Source organism: Rhinopithecus bieti, unplaced genomic scaffold (assembly GCF_001698545.2).
Source record: "Rhinopithecus bieti isolate Rb0 unplaced genomic scaffold, ASM169854v2 scaffold_19546, whole genome shotgun sequence".
Classification (NCBI taxonomy): domain Eukaryota; kingdom Metazoa; phylum Chordata; class Mammalia; order Primates; family Cercopithecidae; genus Rhinopithecus; species Rhinopithecus bieti.
The window spans coordinates 324,011-346,651 of NW_016809475.1; the positions used below are offsets into that span (position 1 = coordinate 324,011).

Here is a 22,641-nt window from a genome sequence, read left to right on the forward strand (position 1 = left end):
CAAAAAAAAAAAAAAAAAAAAAAAGAAACATAGCGGCCCCTTTGCTGTTTGTCATGGGATTGTCTTTGCCAAAGCCATAATCTCCTCCTGACAAATGGTTCACTTCCTCTTTATACTTTCATCATGATTCTAACTCTTGTACTTTTCTTAATAACTGGCAACATTTTCGCTAAAATGACTCTGGCTTACGATGGGGAAGTTTTGGCATGTCCAAAGTAAGTAACACATTTGATAAGTAGATCTATAAAAGAAGACAAAAAAGTCACCAAATGTTCCCACGTCTCAACCAGTAACCTGTTACTTTCAGACCATTATCTGAGGAACACTCTTTTCAACAAAACCTCTATAAATGTAATAGGCAGGGATCTATTCTGCAAATGGAACTACCAGATTAAAGGTTCAGAAGAAGGACTAATTTTAGAAGCCCTGGAAAATTCCCTGACACATGATCTATGTATAGTTGACCTGAACATTAGTATACCTACACTATGCATGATTTGAGATCTGCAAGCAATAAACAAAATAGGTTTACCTCACTTCCCTGTACCTCCTAACTGGATTACTACAATCTCTTCAGTCTCATCTAAAGCCAAAATTTTTAATGTATTTATGTTCAGCTTTGTTTAATGTCTCATTTGATACATATTATTTGCTTAGGAAAATCAATGGCTCATCTGGACAGTTATTTTCTAGGAATTTCCTTGATGAGAGGCAGAATTCTAAGATGGCCCCAAATATTTCTTTCCCTAATCCTGAGGACTGTGAACATAATGAGATATTACTTCCATAATTACCTTATGTGATATGGCAGAGCTGGCCTTAAGAAAGACTAACAGAGTGGATCTGGTCTAACCATATGAGCCTTTTAAGAGCAGGACGTTTTCTCTAGCCAGCAGCAGAAGAGGAAGTCAGAGATTCAAAGAATGAGAAGGAGTCCACACAAGATTGCTGGCTTGAAGATGGAGGGGCAATGTATTAAGGAATATGAGTGGCCTCCAGGAGCTGAGAGTGGTCCGTGACCGACAACCAGTAACAAAGCTGTGACCTCAGTTCAACAACCACGAGGAGCTGGATTATGTCAACAACCTGGGTGAGCTTGATTGCAAGATTTTTCTCAGAGCCTTCAGATAAGACTTCAGCTGGGCTGACATCTTAATTTCAGCCTAGGCAGACTCTAAGCAGAGAACTGACTTGAGCTCACCCACACTTCTGCTGGCAGGAGTGTGAGACAACAAGCAGGTATTGTAGTAAGCCACTACATTTGTGGTCATTTGTCATGCAGCGATGAAAAACGAACACAATGAAAATGCTCTCCCAAGTTTTAAATACGACCTAAGGGATACAAAGCTCATACATGCATCTTCTCCAATCCAAGACATAGGTCACCTCTATCATACGCTATAGATCTGGATCTTTCTTAACCTATTCATTGAGTTGGGCAAAGATGGACACAAAACTTCTAAGGAAAAACTCCAATTCTGTAAAACAAACAAAATGAAACAAAATAAAAACTAGGCTATTTTCTCAGCCATAGTCTATTGGCTGAGGAAATAATATTATATAAAGAAATGTCACAATGTCTCCAAAGTTTTCCATGACCAATGACTAAAGGAAAGATAAGAGGATTTGTAGGATTAACTGATTCTTGAAGACAATGGGGGTCAACCTTTTCTGAAATACCAGGCCTCCCTACATTTGACCACATCAAATATCTTGGGGCCATTCTCATGAAACACACAAATGGAACAGATCTTCATGATTGTAAAATACTCCTTCATCAATCACCTACACCGAATCCTCTATTATCACATTATCAGGAGACAGGTCTCCTGTCTCCCTTTCTCCTTTATCATAATCCTTTTCTTTTATACGTACATAAAAAATAGGCCATGGTTCGTGACCAGCCTGAGCAACATGACTCTCTGAAGGAAGCAGACTGCACCTGCAGGACCCAGGAGACCCTCCCTAAAACTGTGAGGGCCCCAACTGCAGAAGCGGGAAAAGGAGACCCTCCTCTCCCAAACACACACCCCCACTGGAGAAGCTGAAGGTCTGTTTGCAGGAGAAGTTTCCAACTTTACCTGGAGCTGAGTCAATCTGAAGAGGTGAGTGAAATACAGGGGTAGAGGAAGCAGCTGAAAGGCCCTGGGAGCTGGCTGGGTCCCCTAGCAGGCCATTCCTGTCTGGCACCACAGGGATCCAACAGGAGAGGAGCAGGGATTAAAACTACACAGGGAGAAGCAAATCTCTAGCTGAACTTTGCAACAATTTGAACAGGGGTGAGAAGCCTCCTGCACCTCTTGTGAGGGTGCAAATCCGGTATGCAGACTCCACAGGTGGGGAAGAACTAAGCCTTTTTCTTTTGCAGCTGTGAGGCAGATAGCCTGGGGCAGGTTTTCAAGCCTGGAAATGGTCTGGGGGCTGTTGGTGTGGGGCATGGTGGGAGTGAGTCTGGCCCTTTGGTTTGCTGGGAAGCTGGGTGAGGCCTGTGACTGCCAGCTTTCCCCCATTTCCCGGACAACCTGCATGACTCAGCAGAGGCATCCATAATCCTCCTAAGTACACAACTCCAGTGACACAGGAATCTCACCCCCATTCCCCACAGCAGCTGCAGCAAGACTTGCCCAAGGAGAGTCTTAGCTCAGACATGGCTAGCCCCTCCCCCACCTGGTGGTTCTCCCTTATCCACCCTGGTAGTGAAGACAAAGGGCATATAATCTTAGGAATTCTAGGGCCTGCCCACCACCGGTTCCTTCCCATAAAACCACAGCTGATGCTCTCTGGAAAGCCCCACCTCCTGGCAGTAGGCCAACCAGCACAAAAATAGAGCATTAAACCACCAAAGCTAAGGACCCCCATGGAGTTCATTGTACCCCTGTCACCTCCAGCAGAACAGGCACTGTATGTATCCACAGCTGAGAGACCCATAGATGGTTCACATCACAGGACTCTATGCAGACAACCCCTACCAGGAGCCTGGTAGGCTCACTGGGTCACTAGACCTAGAAAAGAGATGACAATCATTGCAATTTGACTCAAAGGAAGCCACATCCACAGAAAAAGAAGGAGAGTACTACATCAAGGGAACATCTCGTGGGACAAAAGAATCTGAACAACAACCTTCAGCCCTAGACCCTTCCTCTGACAGAGCCTACTCAAATGAGAAGGAACCAGAAAACCAACCCTGGTAATATAACAAAACAAGGCTCTTTAACACACCCCAAAAATCACACTAGTTCGCCAGCAATGGATCCAAACCAAGAAGAAATCTCTGATTTACCCGAAAAAGAATTCAGGAGGTTAGTTATTAAGCTAATCAGGGAGGGACCAGAGAAAGGCAAAGCCCAGTACAAGGAAATCCAAAATATGATACAAGAAGTGAAGGGAGAAATATTCAAGGAAATAGATAGTTTAAAGAAAATCAATAAAAAATTCAGGAAACTTTGGACACACTTTTGGAAATGTGAAATGCTCTGGAAAACCTCAGCAATAGAATTAAACAAGTAGAAGAAAGAAATTCAGAGCTCAAAGACAAGATCTTTGAATTACCCCAATCCAACAAAGACAAAGTAAAAAGAATAAGAAAATATGAACAAAGCCTCCAAGAAGTCTGGGTTTATGTTAAATGACCATACCTAAGAATAATCGGTGCTCCTGAGGAAGAAGAGAATTCTAAAAGCTTGGAAAACATATTTGGGGGAATAATTGAAGAAAACTTCCCTGGCCTTGCTAGAGACCTAGACATCCAAATACAAGAAGCACATAGAACACCAGGGAAATTCATTACAAAAAGATCTTTGCCTAGGCACATTGTCTTCAGGTTAACCAAATTTAAGACGAAGGAAAGAATCTTAAGAGCTGTGAGACTGAAGCACCAGGTAACCTCTAAAGGAGAATCTATCAGATTCACAGCAGATTTCTCAGCAGAAACCTTACAAGAAGGTATTGGGGCCCTAATCCCTTCTAGTTTGTCTGATAAACAATTATCAGACAAGTCTTTTGTATCCAGCAAAACTAAGCATCATGTATGAAGGAAAGATACAGTCTTTTTCAGACAAATAAATGCTGAGAGAATTTGCCATTACCACACCACCACTACAAGAACCACTAAAAGGAGCACTAAATATTGAAACAAATCCTAGAAACACATCAAAACAGAACCTCTTTAAAGCATAAATTACACAGGACCTATAAAACAAAAATAAAATACAAATTTAAAAGTAAAAACAAAAACAAAGTATACAGGCAACAAAAAGCACAATGAATGCAATGGTACCTCACATTTTAATACTAACATTGAATGTAAATGGCCTCAATGTGCCACTTAAAAGATACAGAACCACAGAACCGATAAGAACTCACCAACCATCTGCTGCCTTCAGGAGACTCACCTAGCACATAAAGACTCACATAAACTTAAAGTAAAGGGGTAGAAAAAGGCATTTCATGCAAAAGGACACCAAAAGTAAGCAGGGATAGCTATTCTTATATCAGACAAAACAAACTTTAAGGCAACAGCAGTTAAAAGAGACATGGAGGGACACTGTATAATGGTAAAAAGCCTTGTCCAGCAGGAAAATATCACAGTTCTAAACATATGTGCACCTAACACTGGAGCTCCCAAATTTATAAAACAATTACTAATAGACCTAAGAAATGAGATAGACAGCAACACAATAATAGTGGAGAACTTCAATGCTCCACTGACAGCACTAGACAGGTCATCAAGACAGGAAGTCAACAATGAAACAATGCATTTAAACTGTATCTTGGAACAAATGGATTTAACAGATATAGACAGAATATTTCATCCAACAGTCACAGAATACACATTCTATTCAAGAGCACATGGAACTTTCTCTAAGATAGACTATATGATAGGCCATAAAATGAGCCTCAATAAATTTAACAAAATCGGAATTATATCAAGCACTCTCTCAGATCACAGTGGAATAAAACTGGAAATCAACTCCAAAAGGAACCTCCAAAACCATGCAAATACATGAAAATTAAATAACCTGCTCCTGAATGAACATTGGGTCAAAAATGAAATCAAGATGGAAATTAAAAAATTCTTCAGACTGAACGACAATCAAAACCTCTGGGATACAGCAAAGGTGGTGCTAAGAGTAAAGTTTATAGCCCTAAACACCTACATCAAAAAGACTGAAAGAACACAAACTGACACTCTAAGGTCACACCTGAAGGAACTAGAGAAACAAGAACAAACCAAACCCATGCCCAACAGAAGGAAGGAAATAACCAAGATCAGAGCAGAACTAAATGAAATTGAAACAAAAAAATACAAAAGATCAATGAAATAAAAGCTGGTTCTTTGAAAAGGTAAATAAAATTTATAGACCATTGGCAAAATTAACCAAAAGGAGAGAAAACTCAAACAACGTCACTAAAAAATGAAACAGGAAATATTACAACTGACACCAGTGAAATACAAAAGGTCATTCAAGGCTACTATGAATACCTTTATGCATATAAACTAGAAAATATAGAAGAGATGGATAAATTCCTGGAAAAACACAATCCTCCTAGTGTAAATCAGGAAGAATTAGATACCCTGAACAGATCAATAACAAGCAGCAAGACTGAAATGGTAATTTAAAAATTACCAACACAAAAAGGCCAGGATCAGACGAATTCACAGCAGAATTCAACCAGACAGTCAAAGAATTGGTACCAATCCTTTTGACACTATTCCACAAGATAGAGAAAGAAGGAACCCTCCCTAATTCATTCTGTGCAGCCAGCATCACCCTAATACCAACATCAGTAAAGGACATAACCAAAAAAGAAAACTACAGGCTGATATCCTTGATGAATATAGATGTTAAAATCCTTAACAAAATACTTGCCAATTGAATCCAACAACATATCAAAAAGATAATCCACCATGATCAAGTAGGTTTCATACTGGGGATGCAGGGATGGTTTAACATATGCAAGTCAATAAATGTGATACACTACATAAACAGAATTAAAAACAAAATCACATGATCATTTCAATAGATGCAGAAAAAGCATTCAACAAAATCCAGCGTCTCCTTATGATTAAAACTCTCCACAAAATCAGCATACAAGGGACATACCTTAATGTAATAAAAGCCACCTATGACAAACCCACAGCCAACATAATACTAAATGCAGAAATGTTGAAAGCATTCCCTCTGAGAACTGAAACAAGACAAGGAAGCCCACTCTCACCACTCCTCTTCAACATAGTACTAGAAGTCCTAGCCAGAGCCATCAGACAAGAGAAAGAAATAAAGGGCATCCAAATTGGTGAACAGGAAGTCAAACTGTCACCGTTTGCTGACGATGTGATTGTTTACCTTGAAATCCCTAAGGACTCCCCCAGAAAGCTCCTAGAACTGATAAAAGAATTCAGCAAAGCTTCTGGATACAAGATTAATGTACACAAATCAGTAGCTTTTCTATACAACCACAGTGACCAAGCAGAGAATCAAATCAAGAACTCAACCCCTTTTACAATAGCTGCAAAAAAAGAAAAAAAGACAAACTTAGGAATATACCGAACCAAGGAGTCGAAAGACCTCTATAAGGAAAACTACAAAATATTGCAGAAGGAAATCATAGACAACACGAACAAATGAAAATACATCCCATGCTTCATGGATGGGTAGAATCAATATTGTGAAAATGATCATACTGCCAAAAGCAATCACAAATTCAGTGCAATCCCCATCAAAATACTACCATTTTCTTCATGGAATTAGAAAAAACAATTCTAAAATTCACATGGAACCAGAAAAGAGCCCGCAAAGCCAAAGCAAGACTAAGCAAAAAGAACAAATCTAGAGGCATCACACAACATGATTTCAAACTATACTATAAGGCCATAATCACCAAAACAGTGTAGTACTGGTACAAAAATAGACACATAGACCAATGGAACACAATACAGAACCCAGAAATAAACCCAAATACTTACAGCCAACTGATTTTTGACAAAGCAAACAAACCATAAAGTGAGGAAAGGACACCCTATTCAACAAATGGTGCTGGGATAATTGGCAAGCCACATGTAAGAGAATGAAACTGGATCCTCATCTCTCACCTTATACAAAATCAACTCAAGATGGATCAAGGACTTAAATCTAAGACCTGAAACTATAAAATTCTAGAAGATAACATCGGAAAACCCTTCTAACCATTGGCTTAGGCAAGGCTTTCATGACCAAGAACCCAAAAGCAAAAGCAAGAAAAACAAAGATAAATAGCTGGGACTTAATTGAACCTAAGCGCTTTTGCATGGCAAAATGAACAGTCAGCGGAGTAAACAACCAACCCACAGAGTGGGAGAAAATCTTCACAATCTATACATCTGACAAAAGACTAATATCCAGAATCTACAATGAACTTAAAACAAATCAGTAAGAAAAAAACCAAACAATCCTATCAAAAGGTGGGCTAAGGGCATGAATGGACAGTTCTCAAAAGAAGATATTAAATGGCCAATGAACATATGAAAAAATTACTCAACATCACCAACGATCGGGGAAATGCAAATCAAAACCACAATGTGATACCACCTCACTCCTGTGAGAATGGCCATAATCAAAAAATCATAAAACACAAGATGCTGGCGTGGATGCAGTGAACAGGGAACACTTCTACACTGCTGGTGGGAATGTAAACTAGTACAGCTGCTATGGAAAACAGTGTGGAGATTCCTCAAAGAACGAAAAATAGAACTACCATTTGATCTAGCAATCCCACTACTGGGTATCTACCCAGAGGAAAAGAAGTCATTATTCCAAAAAGATACTTGCACACGCATGTTTATAGCAGCACAATTCACAATTGCAAAATTGTGGAACCAACCCAAATGCCCACTAATTAACGAGTGGATAAAGAAACTGTGGTATATACGTATGTGATAATTGAAAGTCCCTACACTTCTATGAAAACTCATTATTGGTTGGCCATATGGTCAATAACAACCAGAATCATCCCAATTAATCAACAATAGCTTCTGGCCAGTACATAGGCCTCTGAAAGCCAGCCAACCATTCACTTCCCCATGCTTCTGAAAGTCAGCCAGTTAGTAACAGCCACACTCCAGTGACCTGCTTTCACTAAAGGTCAGCTAACCACTAACAAATCTCACTTTTGAAGGCCGCCAGTCACTGAGATTCAAACTTCCACCAACGTTCTGTGTTCAGAGAAACTAACACACAAGTGCAACTGTCCCTTAATTGAGCAATAAATTCAGCCTTTTGTTTGAGATTAAGTGGTAGCCCCTTGTTTTTTCTTTTTTTCTTCTGAAATGGAGTCTTACTCTGTCACCAGACTGGAGTGCAGTGGTGTGATCTCAACTGACTGCAACCTCCACATCCTGGGTTCAAGCAATTCTCTTGTTTCAGTCTCCCGAGAAGCTGGGACTACAGGTGTGCTGGACCACACCCAGCTAATTTTTGTGTTTTTAGTAGAGATGGGGTTTTGCCATGTTGGCCAGGCTGGCCTTGAACTCCTGACCTCAAGTGATCCACCTGCCTTGGCCTCCCAAAGTGCTGGGATTACAGGGTGACCCACTGCACCCAGCCTAAGTGATAGCCCCTTCTACTAGTGATACCTTTTTATTACTACTCTATGAAGGCATCTGTGGTTCTTTCCGGCTTTCTGGACTTTTTCTTAACATCTCCTCTCCCTGACTGTTTCTTCCTCCTTCAGTGATGTGCTACATATACTTTTCATATTGCCTCTCTGTTTCTCTTTTCTGGCTCTATTTTTCTGGGTATCTCCTACCTCATATCATAGATTACATTCAAGTATTTTCCAACTCTTGATAATGTTTCCTCATCTCTCCCTAATCTTTCTATATTTGTTAAATAAGAGTATCTTTCCATTGAACCCTGGGAGAGTCTCTTGGATTCCTAAAAACCCTTTGGGCATCCACACTGGACTCAGACTATGGGACCCCACCCCAACCCATGCCCACTCATAGAACTGAAAGCCTGTAAGGAGTCATCCAGGACAGTGGTCTCTGCTCTTTCTTTTTTCTTGAGTCTTATCAAACACCCGTGTCACATGCACTTCTGTGTTTCTGGCTCCTCAAAACAGCAATAACAGCACCTTCCCTATCTAAGTCTTGAGGTTTTTGTGGGTAAAATTATAACACTTGTCAGAGTACTCTGAAAAAACACTGCATGATCCAATGACAAAATGGGGACTACTGGTCAAAAACAGCATTTAGTCTCATAAATGGTTGATCTAAATTCTGCCAGTTAGATGGTAGAATACCATTACACTGAAGGCTTTGTCAAGTTTGTGAAAAAATGATTAAAAGTATCTACCAGCAGAGGAATGACACCCTTTTTTATTTCCATAGAGGGAGTGATAATAGAAATTTTATATGAATTCAAATAATAGTATTGATAGCTATGAAAAATAAAGACAAAAGAGCATTGTTTCTTCCTGCTGTATTTCTGACCTTTATTTCTTCACCTATAAAATAGGATTATACAGTTTGCCTGCCCCTATCTTAAGGTTTTGTGAGGGTATCAGGAGATATTATTTGGTAAAATATTTTAATACTGTAGTATTGAAAGGCATGAGAATATGAAGGAGGGAACACATTGCCTTGTCTTGGCGTATTTCAACTACCACTAGACTGTCTGAATACATATGTTCAAACAATAAATCCCATTCTGTTAAACATGGACTTTCGTATAAAGATTCCTCCCTGCATTTCCCAAAAGATCCATGTACAGAAAATGTGAAAAATCTCAGGATATAATTGGATCCTTTCACTGTGAGGTATACGCAGAGTGAAGTCAACCAGGAAACACAAGCTCCAAATTCAACCTCCTGACACTCTGCAGCCCAGGGCCAGAAATCCTCCCCTTCCTTACCTGACCCACATCTTGCTAGGGAGCTAGAGGCTTCCTGGGGCTCTTCTCCATCACACATTTGCGAACAGTCATCACCGCCCTCTGCAGAAAGACAAGAAATCCCTCAAGAAATTATGAAGAGAAAACTCAGTGAAGATGTGGGAAGCTGAAGTATCTCCTAGGTGGGGCTGTCCGTCACCCAGGTCCTCCTGGCCTGTAGGTGGACACACTCCAGTTGCTGTCACCATGGCTGAGAACCATCCATCAGCTCACTTCCGCCTAGACTCCGGATTCTCTCTCCTTCCCCACCTCCCCCTTTCCTCTGCACATTTCCTCTTTCTCTGCCCTGCTTTCCTGCTGCCAGCGGCTCCAGGTGCTTCTCTTTGTTTCCATGTGTTTCTGCCCCCTTCTCTGCTCCTGTCTTTTTCTCTTGCACCCCTGACTCTGCCCTTTACTGGCTTTCCCCATCTTGTTTATTTCCTTGTCACCCCCTTTTTAAAACTAGGTATAAGGAAAGGCATTCCTGGGACAGTGGAAATGAACCAGATAAGGAACGGGATCAGGAACAGAGTGGGCCAAGGCAACACCACATACTACAGGGGAAGTGTGGCTCCAGGGTCCACACATAAAAGATCAGATCATAAAAGAGCAGCTCCTGAAACAACTGATGCCATTAGTAGAGACAAGCCAGATGATATGGGCTGGGGCCCCATGAAGGGTGGAAGCCACAGAAATCCACAGGAAGGATAACTCATCTAATCCTGTGCAACAAAGATCACTAGGGGAAAAGATCTAAGGGGAAAAGAAAATGATCTGATTGATATCTTGTGAATAACAGTTGTGCTAAAGCAGAAAAAAATGAGTCTGATGAGTACAAGATCAAACAGGACATTCCTCCCTTTACTGAGAAAGCAAACCCTGGAGAAAGAGGAGTTTCTAAGTTCAGAGGAGGTGTTGGTTTCTACTGTGCAGTGTTCAGTTCCTGAAAGACATTGCAATAAGGAAGGTCCCAAGATAAATGTCTTCAGGCACACGGATGGAAGAGCTTGGAAGGGTGGCCTGCCTAGCAGACAGATACTAAACACTTGACAATCATTCCACTACCTGAGCAGATGAGTCTGCGGGGAGAGAATTCTTACCCTCTGAGTATGCTTCTGTGCCACTCTCTACCTAGAGGGACCTTAATCAGAAAACTCACTATTGACAGAGGTGCCGTTTGCTGGAAGCTGCTGCTGTCTAGTGACTGACTTCAGCTCTACAGGCCCTCAACCTGCTCCTTTTCTCCGACAATAGTTTGCACTCTTTATGGTTTCTCTAATTATTTTGATCTGTCTCTTTCTCTGCATAGTTTAATCTGTGCTTCCTTCCAACATTGTTGTCATTTGTATTTGCCTCCATTTGTATAATTTTCTCTAACTTTTCTCTCTGCCTCTTATTTCTTATTGAGGTTACCCTCTTTCTACTTTGTCTTTTACGTTCTCCTTTTCTGTCTCTGTTTCCTTGGGTTTTACCTTGCCCTCTTAGATGCCTGTAAAATGTCTGTAATTTTATATATTTTCCTCCCTCTCAAAGTTCTCTTCTCCCAGGTTGGAAAAGTTCTTCCATTTATGCAGGGGCTATAAAACCACATATCCTTTGCTTGTCAGTTCCATCCCAAGGGTCTTCCATGTGACTTTTCTCAACTGCAAGCATTCAATCATTCACAAAACTTATGTCTGTGTTCCTGATACTTTGGGAGTAGGCTGAAAACAACCTCCCTGCCTCAATTACCATAACCTACTGATATTTAGGTTTAATGTGTGTTTAATATCATCAACCAGGCATTTCCTCTCTGGTGCCCCCAGCCTACCTCTGGCATATTCTGTCTCCCTATATTCTCCATGCAGCGATATGGTCTCCACTCGGGGACTCACCTTACCTTGATCCTTTGTCTCTCACAATTTACAAAAAAAGCCCAAAAGAAAATTGACATAATTCCATCTGTATGCATGCAAATGTGAAGAAGGGAAGGGTAGGATGGGGGAAAGGGAAGTTTTTTTTCCATGCCAACTGGAAAACAAAGAAGTACTCAAATATCTAAAAATTTAAATCATAATTACCTTCTCCTTCATCTGGTAGTAGACAGAGCCCCTTCTCTGGTTCTCCTTCATTAGTGATTTGGGGAGTCTTTAGATCCAAGTTCTCTGCAGAGAAACAAGAAACTGATGGACCACAGAGGGTGACATGGACACAGACCTCAGTGCGTTCGCGCCATCCAAGATGGGCAAACGCTGACAGCCACCCTCGTCTTGTTCCACCTTTTCTCCATCTTGTTGCATCTCCTCTTTCTCCTTCTAATTCTCAGTGTCCTCCTCACAGTTCTGCCTCCACAGTTCCCTCTAAGTTGGGCAGCGTTTGGATTGTCTGGTCTTCTCTCCAACTGGCTTCTCCTGCTTCCTGTTTCTAAGTCTTTTTTCTTTTTCGGTAATACTGTATCCCTTTTCTATTATTTCTTTAGCTCTTATTCTATATCCATCCTATGCCAAAGGGCAGACTCTATTTCCATGCTGTGTTTCCATGATTTTCCTTCCCTCCCACTAGCATTTTTCCCCCCCTTAAAGCCTTATATTGGTCCCTGGTCGACTCCTCTGGGAACCTGCAGAACTCCTTGCGCTTCTTTCTATTCTGACCCTGTGACCCTGCCCTGAACCCCCAGCTAGCCTTGCACAACCATCACCCAGTGACACATCCAGGACACTGGTGCCCACTCTTCCTTTTCTACTTTGCCTTTGCGGTAATATCCTGCTTGCATTTCTGTGCTTTATTTCCCAGTCTGTAAGATAGACGTTTAGCTGTTTGCATACCGATGTTTAAGAGTTTGTGAGGGTAAAAGGAGCCCTTGTGCAATCCAGTCATCTGATAAAGACTGTCAGAAACCTTGTGCACCTGCTCTCCCACCCCATGTTGGCACTCTCATTTTCACCCTTGACACACGTCTCTGCTGCTTGTGCTTCTACCTCTGTCTCTTGGCACTGGAGTCTCTTGGTACTTCTCTTTGTCTTGGTTTCTTTTTCTGGGACTGCTCCTGCCTCCCTCATTTCCCTCGTGCATCCCTGGTCCTGTGCTTTATGTCCTTGCCCCACTTTATACCTATTGAGGCACATGAAGGTATACACTTATATCTTCATACACCTTCATAGAGCGCTACTCTATGAAAGCAACTGTCCTTCTCTGTGGCTCTCTGGACTTTCTCTTCCAAACGTCTCTCCCTGACTATCTGTCTCTCTCTCCTCCAGTGATGTGCTATGTCTACTTCACACATTCTATCTCTGTTTATCTTTCCTGGCTCTATTTTTCTGGATATCTCTTATCTCGTATCATAGATTATATTTACATACTTTCTAACTCTCAATAATTTTTCCACTCCTCTGCTTAAGCTTGCTTTATTTGTTAATAAAAGTCTCTTTACATTAAACCCTGGTAGAATTTCTTGGATTCCTAAAAGCCCTGTGGGTTTCCACATTGGACTCAGTCTATGGGACCCCACCCCAACCCGTGCCTGCCTCACAGAACCGGAAGCCTGTAAGGAGTCATCCAGGACACTCCAGGACACAAGTCACTTCCAGGACAAAAGTCTCTGCATTTCCTTCCTTCTCAGGTGTTAACAAACGCCGGTGTCACATGTACTTCGGTGTTTCTGGCTCCTCAAAACAACAATAACAGCACTTTCCCTGCCTAAATCTTGAGGTTTCTGAGGGTAAAAATGTAACACTTAAGAGAGTCCTCTAAAGACTTGCTGCATGATCCAATGACATAATGAAGAGTATTGGTCAAAAATAGCATTTAGTCTCATAAAGAGTGCATCTGAATTCTGTCAATTAGAGGGTAGGATATCATTTCTTTGAAGGCTTTGTCAAGTTTGTGATGAAATGATAAAAAGTATCTACCAGCAGAGGAATGATAAGCTTTTTCATTCCCAAAGAAAAGTGAGTGAGAATAGAATTTTAAATTCAAGTAATACTATTGATAGCGATGAAAAATAAAGGCAAAGAGGATTTTTTCCTCCTAGCATATTCTGAGCTATATTTCTTCATCTGTAAAATAGGATTACCCAGTTTGTCAGCCCCCACCTTAAGGTTTTGTGAGGGTATCAGATCTTATTCGGTAAAATATTTTAATGCTTTAGTATTAATAGGCATGAGAATATGAAGGAGAGAACACATTGCCTTGCCTTGACATAATCCAACTACCATGTGATTATCTAAACACATACTTTCAGACAATAAAACCCATACTGTTAAACACAGACTTCTATATCAAGATTCCTCCCTGCATTTCCCAAAAGATCCATGTATAGAAAATGTGAAAAATCTCAGATTTAATTGCATTCTTTCACTGTGAAGTATGCTTGGAGGAAGACAATCAGGAAACACAAACTCCAGATTCAACCTCCTGACACTCTGCAGCCCAGGGCCAGAAATCCTCCCCTTCCTTACCTGACCCACATCTTGCTAGGGAGCTAGAGGCTTCCTGGGGCTCTTCTCCATCACACATTTGCGAACAGTCATCACCGCCCTCTGCAGAAAGACAAGAAATCCCTCAAGAAATTATGAAGAGAAAACTCAGTGAAGATGTGGGAAGCTGAAGTATCTCCTAGGTGGGGCTGTCCGTCACCCAGGTCCTCCTGGCCTGTAGGTGGACACACTCCGGTTGCTGTCACCAAGACTGAGAACCATCCATCAGCTCACTTCCGCCTGGACTCCGGATTCTCTCTCCTTCCCCCCCTCCCCCTTTCCTCTGCACATTTCCTCTTTCTCTGCCCTGCTTTCCTGCTGCCAGCGGCTTCAGGTGCTTCTCTTTGTTTCCATGTGTTTCTGCCCCCTTCTCTGCTCCTGTCTTTTTCTCTTGCACCCCTGACTCTGCTCTTTACTGGCTTTCCCCATCTATTTCCTTGTCACCCCCTTTCTCGTACTGGGCATCAGAAAAGGCATCCCTGGGATGGTGGAAATGAACCAGATAAGGAACGGGATCAGGAACAGAGTGGGCCAGGGCAGCAACACATATTACAGGGGAAGTGTGGCTCAAGGGCCCACACATAAAAGAAAGATCAGATCATTGCAGCTCCTGAAACAATTGATGCCATTAGTAGAGATGAGACATATGATATGGTCTGGGGCCCTGTGAAGGGTGGAAGCCACTGAAATCCACAGGAAGGATAACTCATCTAATCCTGTGCAACAAACATTACCACGTCGAAGGGGAAAATAATGATCTGATTGATATCTTGCAAATAACAATTGTGCTAAAGCAGAGAAAAAGAGTCTGATGAGTACAACAGCAAACAAGATGTTCATCCTTCTACTGAGAGAGCAAACCCTGGAGAAAGGGGAGTGTCTAGGTTCAGAGGAGGTGTTGGTTTCCATTTTGGGTGTGTTTAGTTCCTGAAAGACATTGCAATGGGGAGGGTCCTGGGATAAATATTTTCAGGCACAAGGATGGAAGAACTTGGAAGTCAGGTCTGCAAAGCAGATATGTACACGAGAATCATTCCACTACCTGAGCAGATGAGACTGAGGAAAGAGTGTTCTTACGCTCTGAGTATGCGTCCATGTCACTCTCAACCTAGGGGGACCTGAATCGGAAAACTCACTATTGACAGAGGTGCCCTTTGCTGGGAGCTGCTTGTACATAGTGACTGACTTCAGCTCCACAGGCCCTCAACCTGCTCCTTTACTTGGACAACGGTTTTCACTCCTTACAGGTTCTTTAATTATTTTGATCTGTCTCTTTTCTCTGCATAATTTCTTCGGTGTTTCCTTCCCATATTGTTGTTATTATTGTATTTGCTGCCATTTGCAGAATTTTCTCTAATTTTTCTCCTTGAGGTTATCCACTTTCTATGTGTCTTCTACTTTCTCCTTTTCTGTTTCTTTGGGTTTTATCTTATGCTTCTAGATGCTGGTAAAATATCCCTTATTTTATGTATTTTCCTCATTCTCAAAGTTCTTTTCTCTCAGGTTGGAAAAGATCTTCTGTTTATACAAGGGCTATAGCACCACAGGTCCTTCCCTTGTTAGTGCCATCCCAAGGGTCTCCCACATGACTTTCTCAATTGCAAGACTTCGGTCATTCACAAAACATGTCTGTGCTCCAGATCCTTCTGGAATTAGGCTGAAAACATTCTCCTCTGCTTCAGTTGCCATAATCTGCTGTTATGTAGGTTTAAGGGGTGTTTAATAACATCACTCAGGCACTTCTTCTCTGGCACCCCAGCCTACCTCTGGTATATTCATTCTTCCTATGTACCCCATGCAAAAATATGGTCCTCACTCAGGGGCTCAGCTCACCTTGATCCTTTGTCTCTCTCACAGTTTTCAAAAAGGCACAACAGAAAGTTGATATAATTCCATCTGTATGTATGTGAATGTGAAGAAGGGAAGGGTAGTATGGGAGAAAGGGAAACTTTTTTTCCATACCAACTAGAAAACAAAGATGTACTGAAATATTTAAAAACTTAAATCATAATTACCTTCTCCTTCATCTGGTAGTAGACAGAGCCCCTTCTCTGGTTCTCCTTCATTAGTGATTTGGGGAGTTTTTAGATCAAAGGTCTCTGCAGAGAAACAATATATTGACAGACCACAGAGGGTGACGTGGACACAGACCTCAGTGCGTTCACGCCATCCAAGATGGCCAAACGCTGACAGCCACCCCCGTCTTGTTCCACCTTTTCTCCATTTTGTTGCAGCTCCTCTTTCTCCTTCTCTCTAATTCTCAGTGTCCTCCTCACAATTCTGCCTCCACACAATTCCCTCCTAGCTGGGCAGCCCTTGGATTGTCTGGTCTTCTCTCCAACTGGCTTCTCCTGCTTCCTGTTTCTAGGAAGTAATACTGTATCTTTTCTTTTCAGTAATACTGAATCTTTTCTTTTTCTTTTTCAGTAATACTGTATCCCTTTTCTATTATTTCTTTAACTCTTATTCTATATCCATCCTATGCCAAAGGACAGGCTCTATTTCCATGCTGTGTTTCCATGGTTTCCCTTCCCTCCCACTAGCATTTTTTTTCCCTTAAAGTCTTATATTGGTCCCTGGTCCACTCCTCCAGGAACCTGCAGAACTCCTTGGGCTTCTTTCTATTCTGACCCTGTGACCCTGCCCTGAACCCCCAGCTGGCTTTGCACAACCATCACCCAGTGACACATCCAGGACACTGGTGCCCACTCTTCCTTTTCTACTTTGCCTTTGCGGTAATATCCTGCTTGCATTTCTGTGCTTTATTTCCCAGTCTGTAAGATAGACGTTTAGCTGTTTGCATACCGATGTTTAAGAGTTTGTGAGGGTAAAAGGAGCTCTTGTGCAATCCAGTCATCTGATAAAGACTGTCAGAAACCTTGTGCACCTGCTCTCCCACCCCATGTTGGCACTCTCATTTTCACCCTTGACACATGTCTCTGCTGCTTGTGTTTCTACCTCTGTCTCTTGCCGCTGGACTCTCTTGGTACTTCTCCTTGTCTTGGTTTCTTTTTCCGGGACTGTTCCTGCCTTCCTCGTCTCCCTTTTTCTTCCCTGGTGCTGTGCTGTATGTCCTTGCTGCATCTGTCATCCTGTTGCTTTCTAGAACTAGGGATCAAAAAAGGCATATCTGAGAGTGTCTGTAATTTCCATATGATTTCACTAGATTAGTGAGCATGATGGAGATTGTAGTGAAACAAGATGACTTTTCCAAGCACAGGGCTAAGCCTTTAGGAAGGCTCAGATGAGAAAAAGTCATCAGAAAATGACAATGACTAGAAAATTTGTATATAAACCTTGAAGTAATTGCAGGAGAGACAAACATGAAGCTGGAGCCCTGGGGAAAAAATAGATTTAATCCTTATGACCCCAAGTAGTTATTGATTTAAAGTAGAAATGTAAGATAAGCCAACTTCCATTTTTGAAAGAGTTGTTTGAGTTGGAAAGAATGGATGTGAGAGGTACAAGATCAGAGGAAAGATGTGAGTCTAGAGGCTGTTGCTCCAGTCCAAGAGAGAGATCTTACCAGAGTTTTTGTGTTGGGGTGGAAGGAAATGGACAGGTGAGATATGTAGAACTCACTAAAAGTCTACTGGATGGTTGATGGGGTGCTTAAGTTGAGGGAGGTGGGAAGAGTCATGAGTGGTTCCTAGGTTTCTGCTTGAAGAATGGAGTAATAGTGTTTCATCCTGAGATAGGGAACACTGGGAGAGAAGTCAGATCTGTGTCAGGAAAGATGGCATGTACAATCTTGGAGGTGTCTTGTATTGAGGTTCTTGAAAAACATCCAAATGAAGAGGTCTTTCAAATATCTTCAGGTACAGAACGTATTCAGGTACTCAGATGAATGAACTTAGAAGATAAATCTGGACATATGTGTTTTGAAATCATTAAGTTATAGATGGGAGAGACATGAAAGCCTCAGGGGGAGGCTGACTGCTTCTGAGGACATTACAGGTGCCATTTTGATAGCTTGGGAACACCCTCGTGAAAACTCACTGCTAACATGTCTCATTCTTGGGCCAGAAATTATTTCTGTCTAGTGAATCTTCTCTCCATCCCTACAATGTCCCATATTGTTCCCCATCTCTTGCAAGCAGTTTTCACTCTCTGCTAATTTTTCACTTATTCTCCTTTCTCTTTTTCTCTGTGTATAACTTTTATGCCTCTCCTCCACTGTCTCTGTCTTCGAGCATTTTTCTTCTCTCTGTTCCTCTCATAATATTTTCTCCACCTTTTCAGTCCCATGCCTTATTTAATAATCAAGTTTATCTCCTTTCTTCCATGGTGCTCATTTCCATGCCTATATCTGTTCTCTCTAATTAGCTTTCTGTTCCTAATTTTTCAATTTAAATTTAATTTAAATTTAAATTTCAGTCTTTCTGTATATTCTGTCTTATTTTTCTCCCATACCATCAAAGGTCTCATCTTTTGCCATTAACAAAGGGGCAGGGACTCTTCCCTTTGTGAAGTTCATTTCAACAGTTTTTCACTGAGTTTTCTATATTGCAGTATACTCATTATAGCCATGCTCTTGGCATAACCTTGAGAAAATAAGTTGAAAATTATCTCCCCTTCCTTATAACCCAATGTGGTATTATTACCCAAATATTACCCAACATGGTAATATTTGAATCCCATGACTATTTAGGTAAAACTGGCAGTCACTCAGATCTCTCTTCATTTAATGATTCAATCTATATTTTCCTTTCCCTCTCTCTTTCCCTATGTCCTATATGCAGGAAAGCCCCAACCAGTTTGAGATTATCCTTCTTTTGCTACTTGTTTCTCTCAAGGAAAGCAGGAAGAAGCTGGGCATAGACTGTCTGTGTCTGTATGTGGGGAGGGATGCATGGATGAATGGATGGCTGGCTGGCTGGATGGATGGATGAATATGTGGATAGATGGATGGATATATGGATGAATACATGAATAGATGGGGGAATGGGAAGGGAGATGAAAGAGTAGGTGTTTTTGTATGTTGACAGAATAGCAAAGCTTTAATTTAAATCCTAATTACCTTCTGTATCGTAAGGCAGTAATGTGGGCATTTCATCTAATTCTCCTTCATCTGTTTGTATAGCAAGTTCACAGGACACTGCGGAGCGAAAGAGGAACATGACAGACAATTGACAGTGACCTGGACACCTACCTGGATCCATGCTGAGTTCTAACGTTCAGGTGTAGAACTGCTCCCTGGGAATAAATGTATCTTTGCACCAAACAAGAATGTCTCCACTTCTTCTAGCACCTTGTCGGGCCCCTTTCCCCTCTCTCCCTCTCTCTCCTTCTCTTTTTTCTCCCTCTAACTCTTTCTTTACACATTGCTGCATCTGCACCATAAACCAACTCCAGGATCTCTTTGACTTGACTTCCTCTTCCTGACTTCTACGATTTCTTTGCATTTCTGTCTCTTTCCTCTGTTTGTTACCTTCCTGTTTGTTACCTCTTTGCTCCATTATATCCCTATTCATTCTTCTAACTTTGTCACTTCCACTTTGTCTCTTCTGTATACAGTATTTCATTATTCCTAAATCATTCTTGGCAAGTAAGTTTAAAATTCTCTCTCTTTTCTCAAACCCCATCCTGGTAGGATTTAGATTCCATATTCATGTAGATAAAATTGGGCCCACTTAGGCAACACCATTTGGTGCCTCCAATCAGAGTAATTTTTATTACTCTGCACACTTAAGCTCTCTGCCCAAGAGCCCCTCCACTAAAGGACTTAGCCCTCCTTTACCTCTTGCCTCCCACACACCTGGGGAAAACAACCACAGGCTGAACGAAAGTGTGTTACAGGGGTGGTGGTGGAGAGAGAAGGAAGTGTTGCTTGCATAGAGATAGGCCAACTAATTTAATGAGATAATTGGTCATTTAAATCATAATTACCTCCCCCACCTGGTAGTAGACTGGGTGCATCTTCTGTGTCTCCTCCATCAGCATTTGGGAGGGCTAATTGCTCACAAGACTCTGAAGAGAAACCTGGAAATAAATTACAAGGCACAGTGATAAGAGCACAGACCTCAGCATGTTCCTGCTGAATCCTGGTGTTCAGCACTCAGGTGAGCTTCTCCTTGCAAAAAAGACACACCATTGCTCCAAGGACCTCGCCTGAGCCCCGCCACAGCCTTGCTCTGCCTGTTTTCCTTCTGGTCATCTCTCTGCCACCTCCTTTCTCCTTCTCATTTTTTGGTCACCACATGCTCTTGCTTCTATGCCATGAAGCACTGTCCATCTCCTTGACTCCCTGGGATTCCCTCTCTTTTTCTTTTCTGTTGATCTTCAATGCCCTCCATCACGTTCTCCTACTTGTGTCTCCATTTTTCTTTCTGGTTCTCTTCTTCTGGATTTCTTGCATCCTGCACGGCAGGTTCCAATCTTACCATTTCTCTTTGCTTTTCCCTGCTCTGGCCACGGAAATGCTTTTGTTGAATAAGAGTCTCCTTGCACCAGGCCCACTCCCCTAAGAACCTGCAGGCCTACTTGGGTCTCCTGTGTGAACTTCGATCCATGATCCTGACTACCCTGATTTCTGCCAAACTCACACAACTACCACTGCAGTGACTCAGCAGGGATGTGGGTCATGTTCTTGCTTGACTAATTTGACCTGGTAAAAGACCTTACACCTTTCTATGCTTCTACTTCTACTTTATTTAGCTATAAAATAGAAATAAGCAAAAGTTTATCCATCTAAATTCATTAGCTGTGGAGATAAAATGACATATTGTTTGCCAAAATTCTTTGAACAATAACTATGTAAGATAGTAACACAATGGAAAATATTTGACAAAAATTATCATTTAGTTTTTTGAGTAGTTGGTCTGATGGAACATGTTTCTTATGAAGGCTTTCTACATAGTAAGGGACAAAATAATAATAGTAACAAACAACAATAGTTTTATTCTCTAGAGAAAATAAATGGTGGGTAGGTATGATCAAGTTTTTATTATTAGTAGACATGAAAGACATCATCCTTCTCTAGCATATTTCGACTATAACATACACTTAGGAACATTTAGCAGAATTATGGGATCTGAGGACAAAATGGATCTTTTGCCTGTGGAATGTGCTCAGAGTAAAATGCATCAGGAAACACCAGCTCTGAATTCCACCTCCTGACACCCTGCAGGTCAGGAAGAGCAAGTCACCCCTTCCTTACCTGGCTCACACTTTGGCGAGGAGCTCAAGGCTTCCTGAGGCACTGCTACATCACCCATTTCATGACCGGCATTGCTGTTCTCTGCAGAAAGGAATGAAATCCCTCAGATGTCTTGATTTACAGTCAAGAAGGCATCAAAACAAGAAAATAAATAATGAGAAAACTAAGAAAGCCTGATAAACCAGAAGGTCCCCACTCCCCAAACAACCTGACCTGAGGACTAAGTCCTTCAGTGACCTTCACCAGAGGCTGAGAATAATTCATCCATTGTGGGGGAATCTTCCTTTCCTTACACCTTGTTCTCTTTCACGTTTTCTCACTCAAGTCTTTCCATCTGTTTCTGTACATTTCCTCAATCTCTGCCTCTGTTTTTTTCTGCGGATGTTTCTTAGAGCCTCTCTTTCCTAGATGCATTTCTCTATTCTCTGCTCCTGCAAATTTTTCTCTTGCTTTCTCTGATACCACTCTTTCTCTCCCATCCTTAGCCTCTCAATTGTGCCTTCCTAGCTTTCTCTAAAGAAAGACCTCCCTTTGATCATATATTCTAAGTAGGATTTAGCTGGATTGGAGAAGGATAAATGGAGAGTAGTGGGACAGGAAAACAATTCTAAATAAGGCACCAAAGAGAAAACATAGGGAAAGGCTCAGTTTGAAAGAGAGATTTAACAATTGAAATTATTGGGGGAAATTTTATTCCACCTTGAAGTAATACTTCAGGAGGCAGGTGATTAAGCTGGAGAAGTAAGCAGGTGGATCATTGTGGATGCCTTTGGATTTTACTTAAAAACCCATTTATTTAATCCTTAGTGTATTAAGGAGGTAAGCAGGAAAATGATACAACCTAAGGTGCATTTTTAAATATCCCATCTAGTTGAAGTGCAAATAGCACATTTGATGAAACCAAGATTAGAGGGAGGAGATGAGCAAAGGATGTTACCCTGAGAATCATGAGAGTGATGGAGATCTGGACCAGAGACCTGGTCTTGGGGATGCAAAGATGGACAGGCCAGAGGCAACCTGAAGATGAAATGATTACATTGGCTGCATAACTGGCATGTATCTGAGGGCAAGGGAGGAGTCATCCATAATGACTTGACTAGGTTTCCAACTTGAAAAACCA

The 22,641-nt window shown here is 41.5% G+C and overlaps 1 protein-coding gene across 3 annotated transcripts in view; it reads right to left on the reverse strand.

Annotated features, from left to right (window-relative positions):
- The window catches only part of SP140 (SP140 nuclear body protein), a 158,450-nt gene that overhangs the window by 114,257 nt on the left and 21,552 nt on the right, over window positions 1-22,641 (reverse strand). For 2 of the 3 annotated variants that reach the window (XM_017889515.1, XM_017889513.1), the window contains exons 5-12: window positions 21,522-21,602; window positions 20,252-20,344; window positions 19,383-19,460; window positions 17,321-17,470; window positions 16,378-16,461; window positions 14,345-14,425; window positions 11,969-12,052; window positions 9,891-9,971 (exon numbers count right to left, since the gene is read on the reverse strand). In XM_017889515.1, coding sequence (XP_017745004.1) covers window positions 9,891-9,971; window positions 11,969-12,052; window positions 14,345-14,425; window positions 16,378-16,461; window positions 17,321-17,470; window positions 19,383-19,460; window positions 20,252-20,344; window positions 21,522-21,602 — 732 coding nt within the window. The remainder of the gene's footprint in view (window positions 1-9,890; window positions 9,972-11,968; window positions 12,053-14,344; window positions 14,426-16,377; window positions 16,462-17,320; window positions 17,471-19,382; window positions 19,461-20,251; window positions 20,345-21,521; window positions 21,603-22,641) is intronic. The other variant, XM_017889514.1, reaches the window with a different exon arrangement.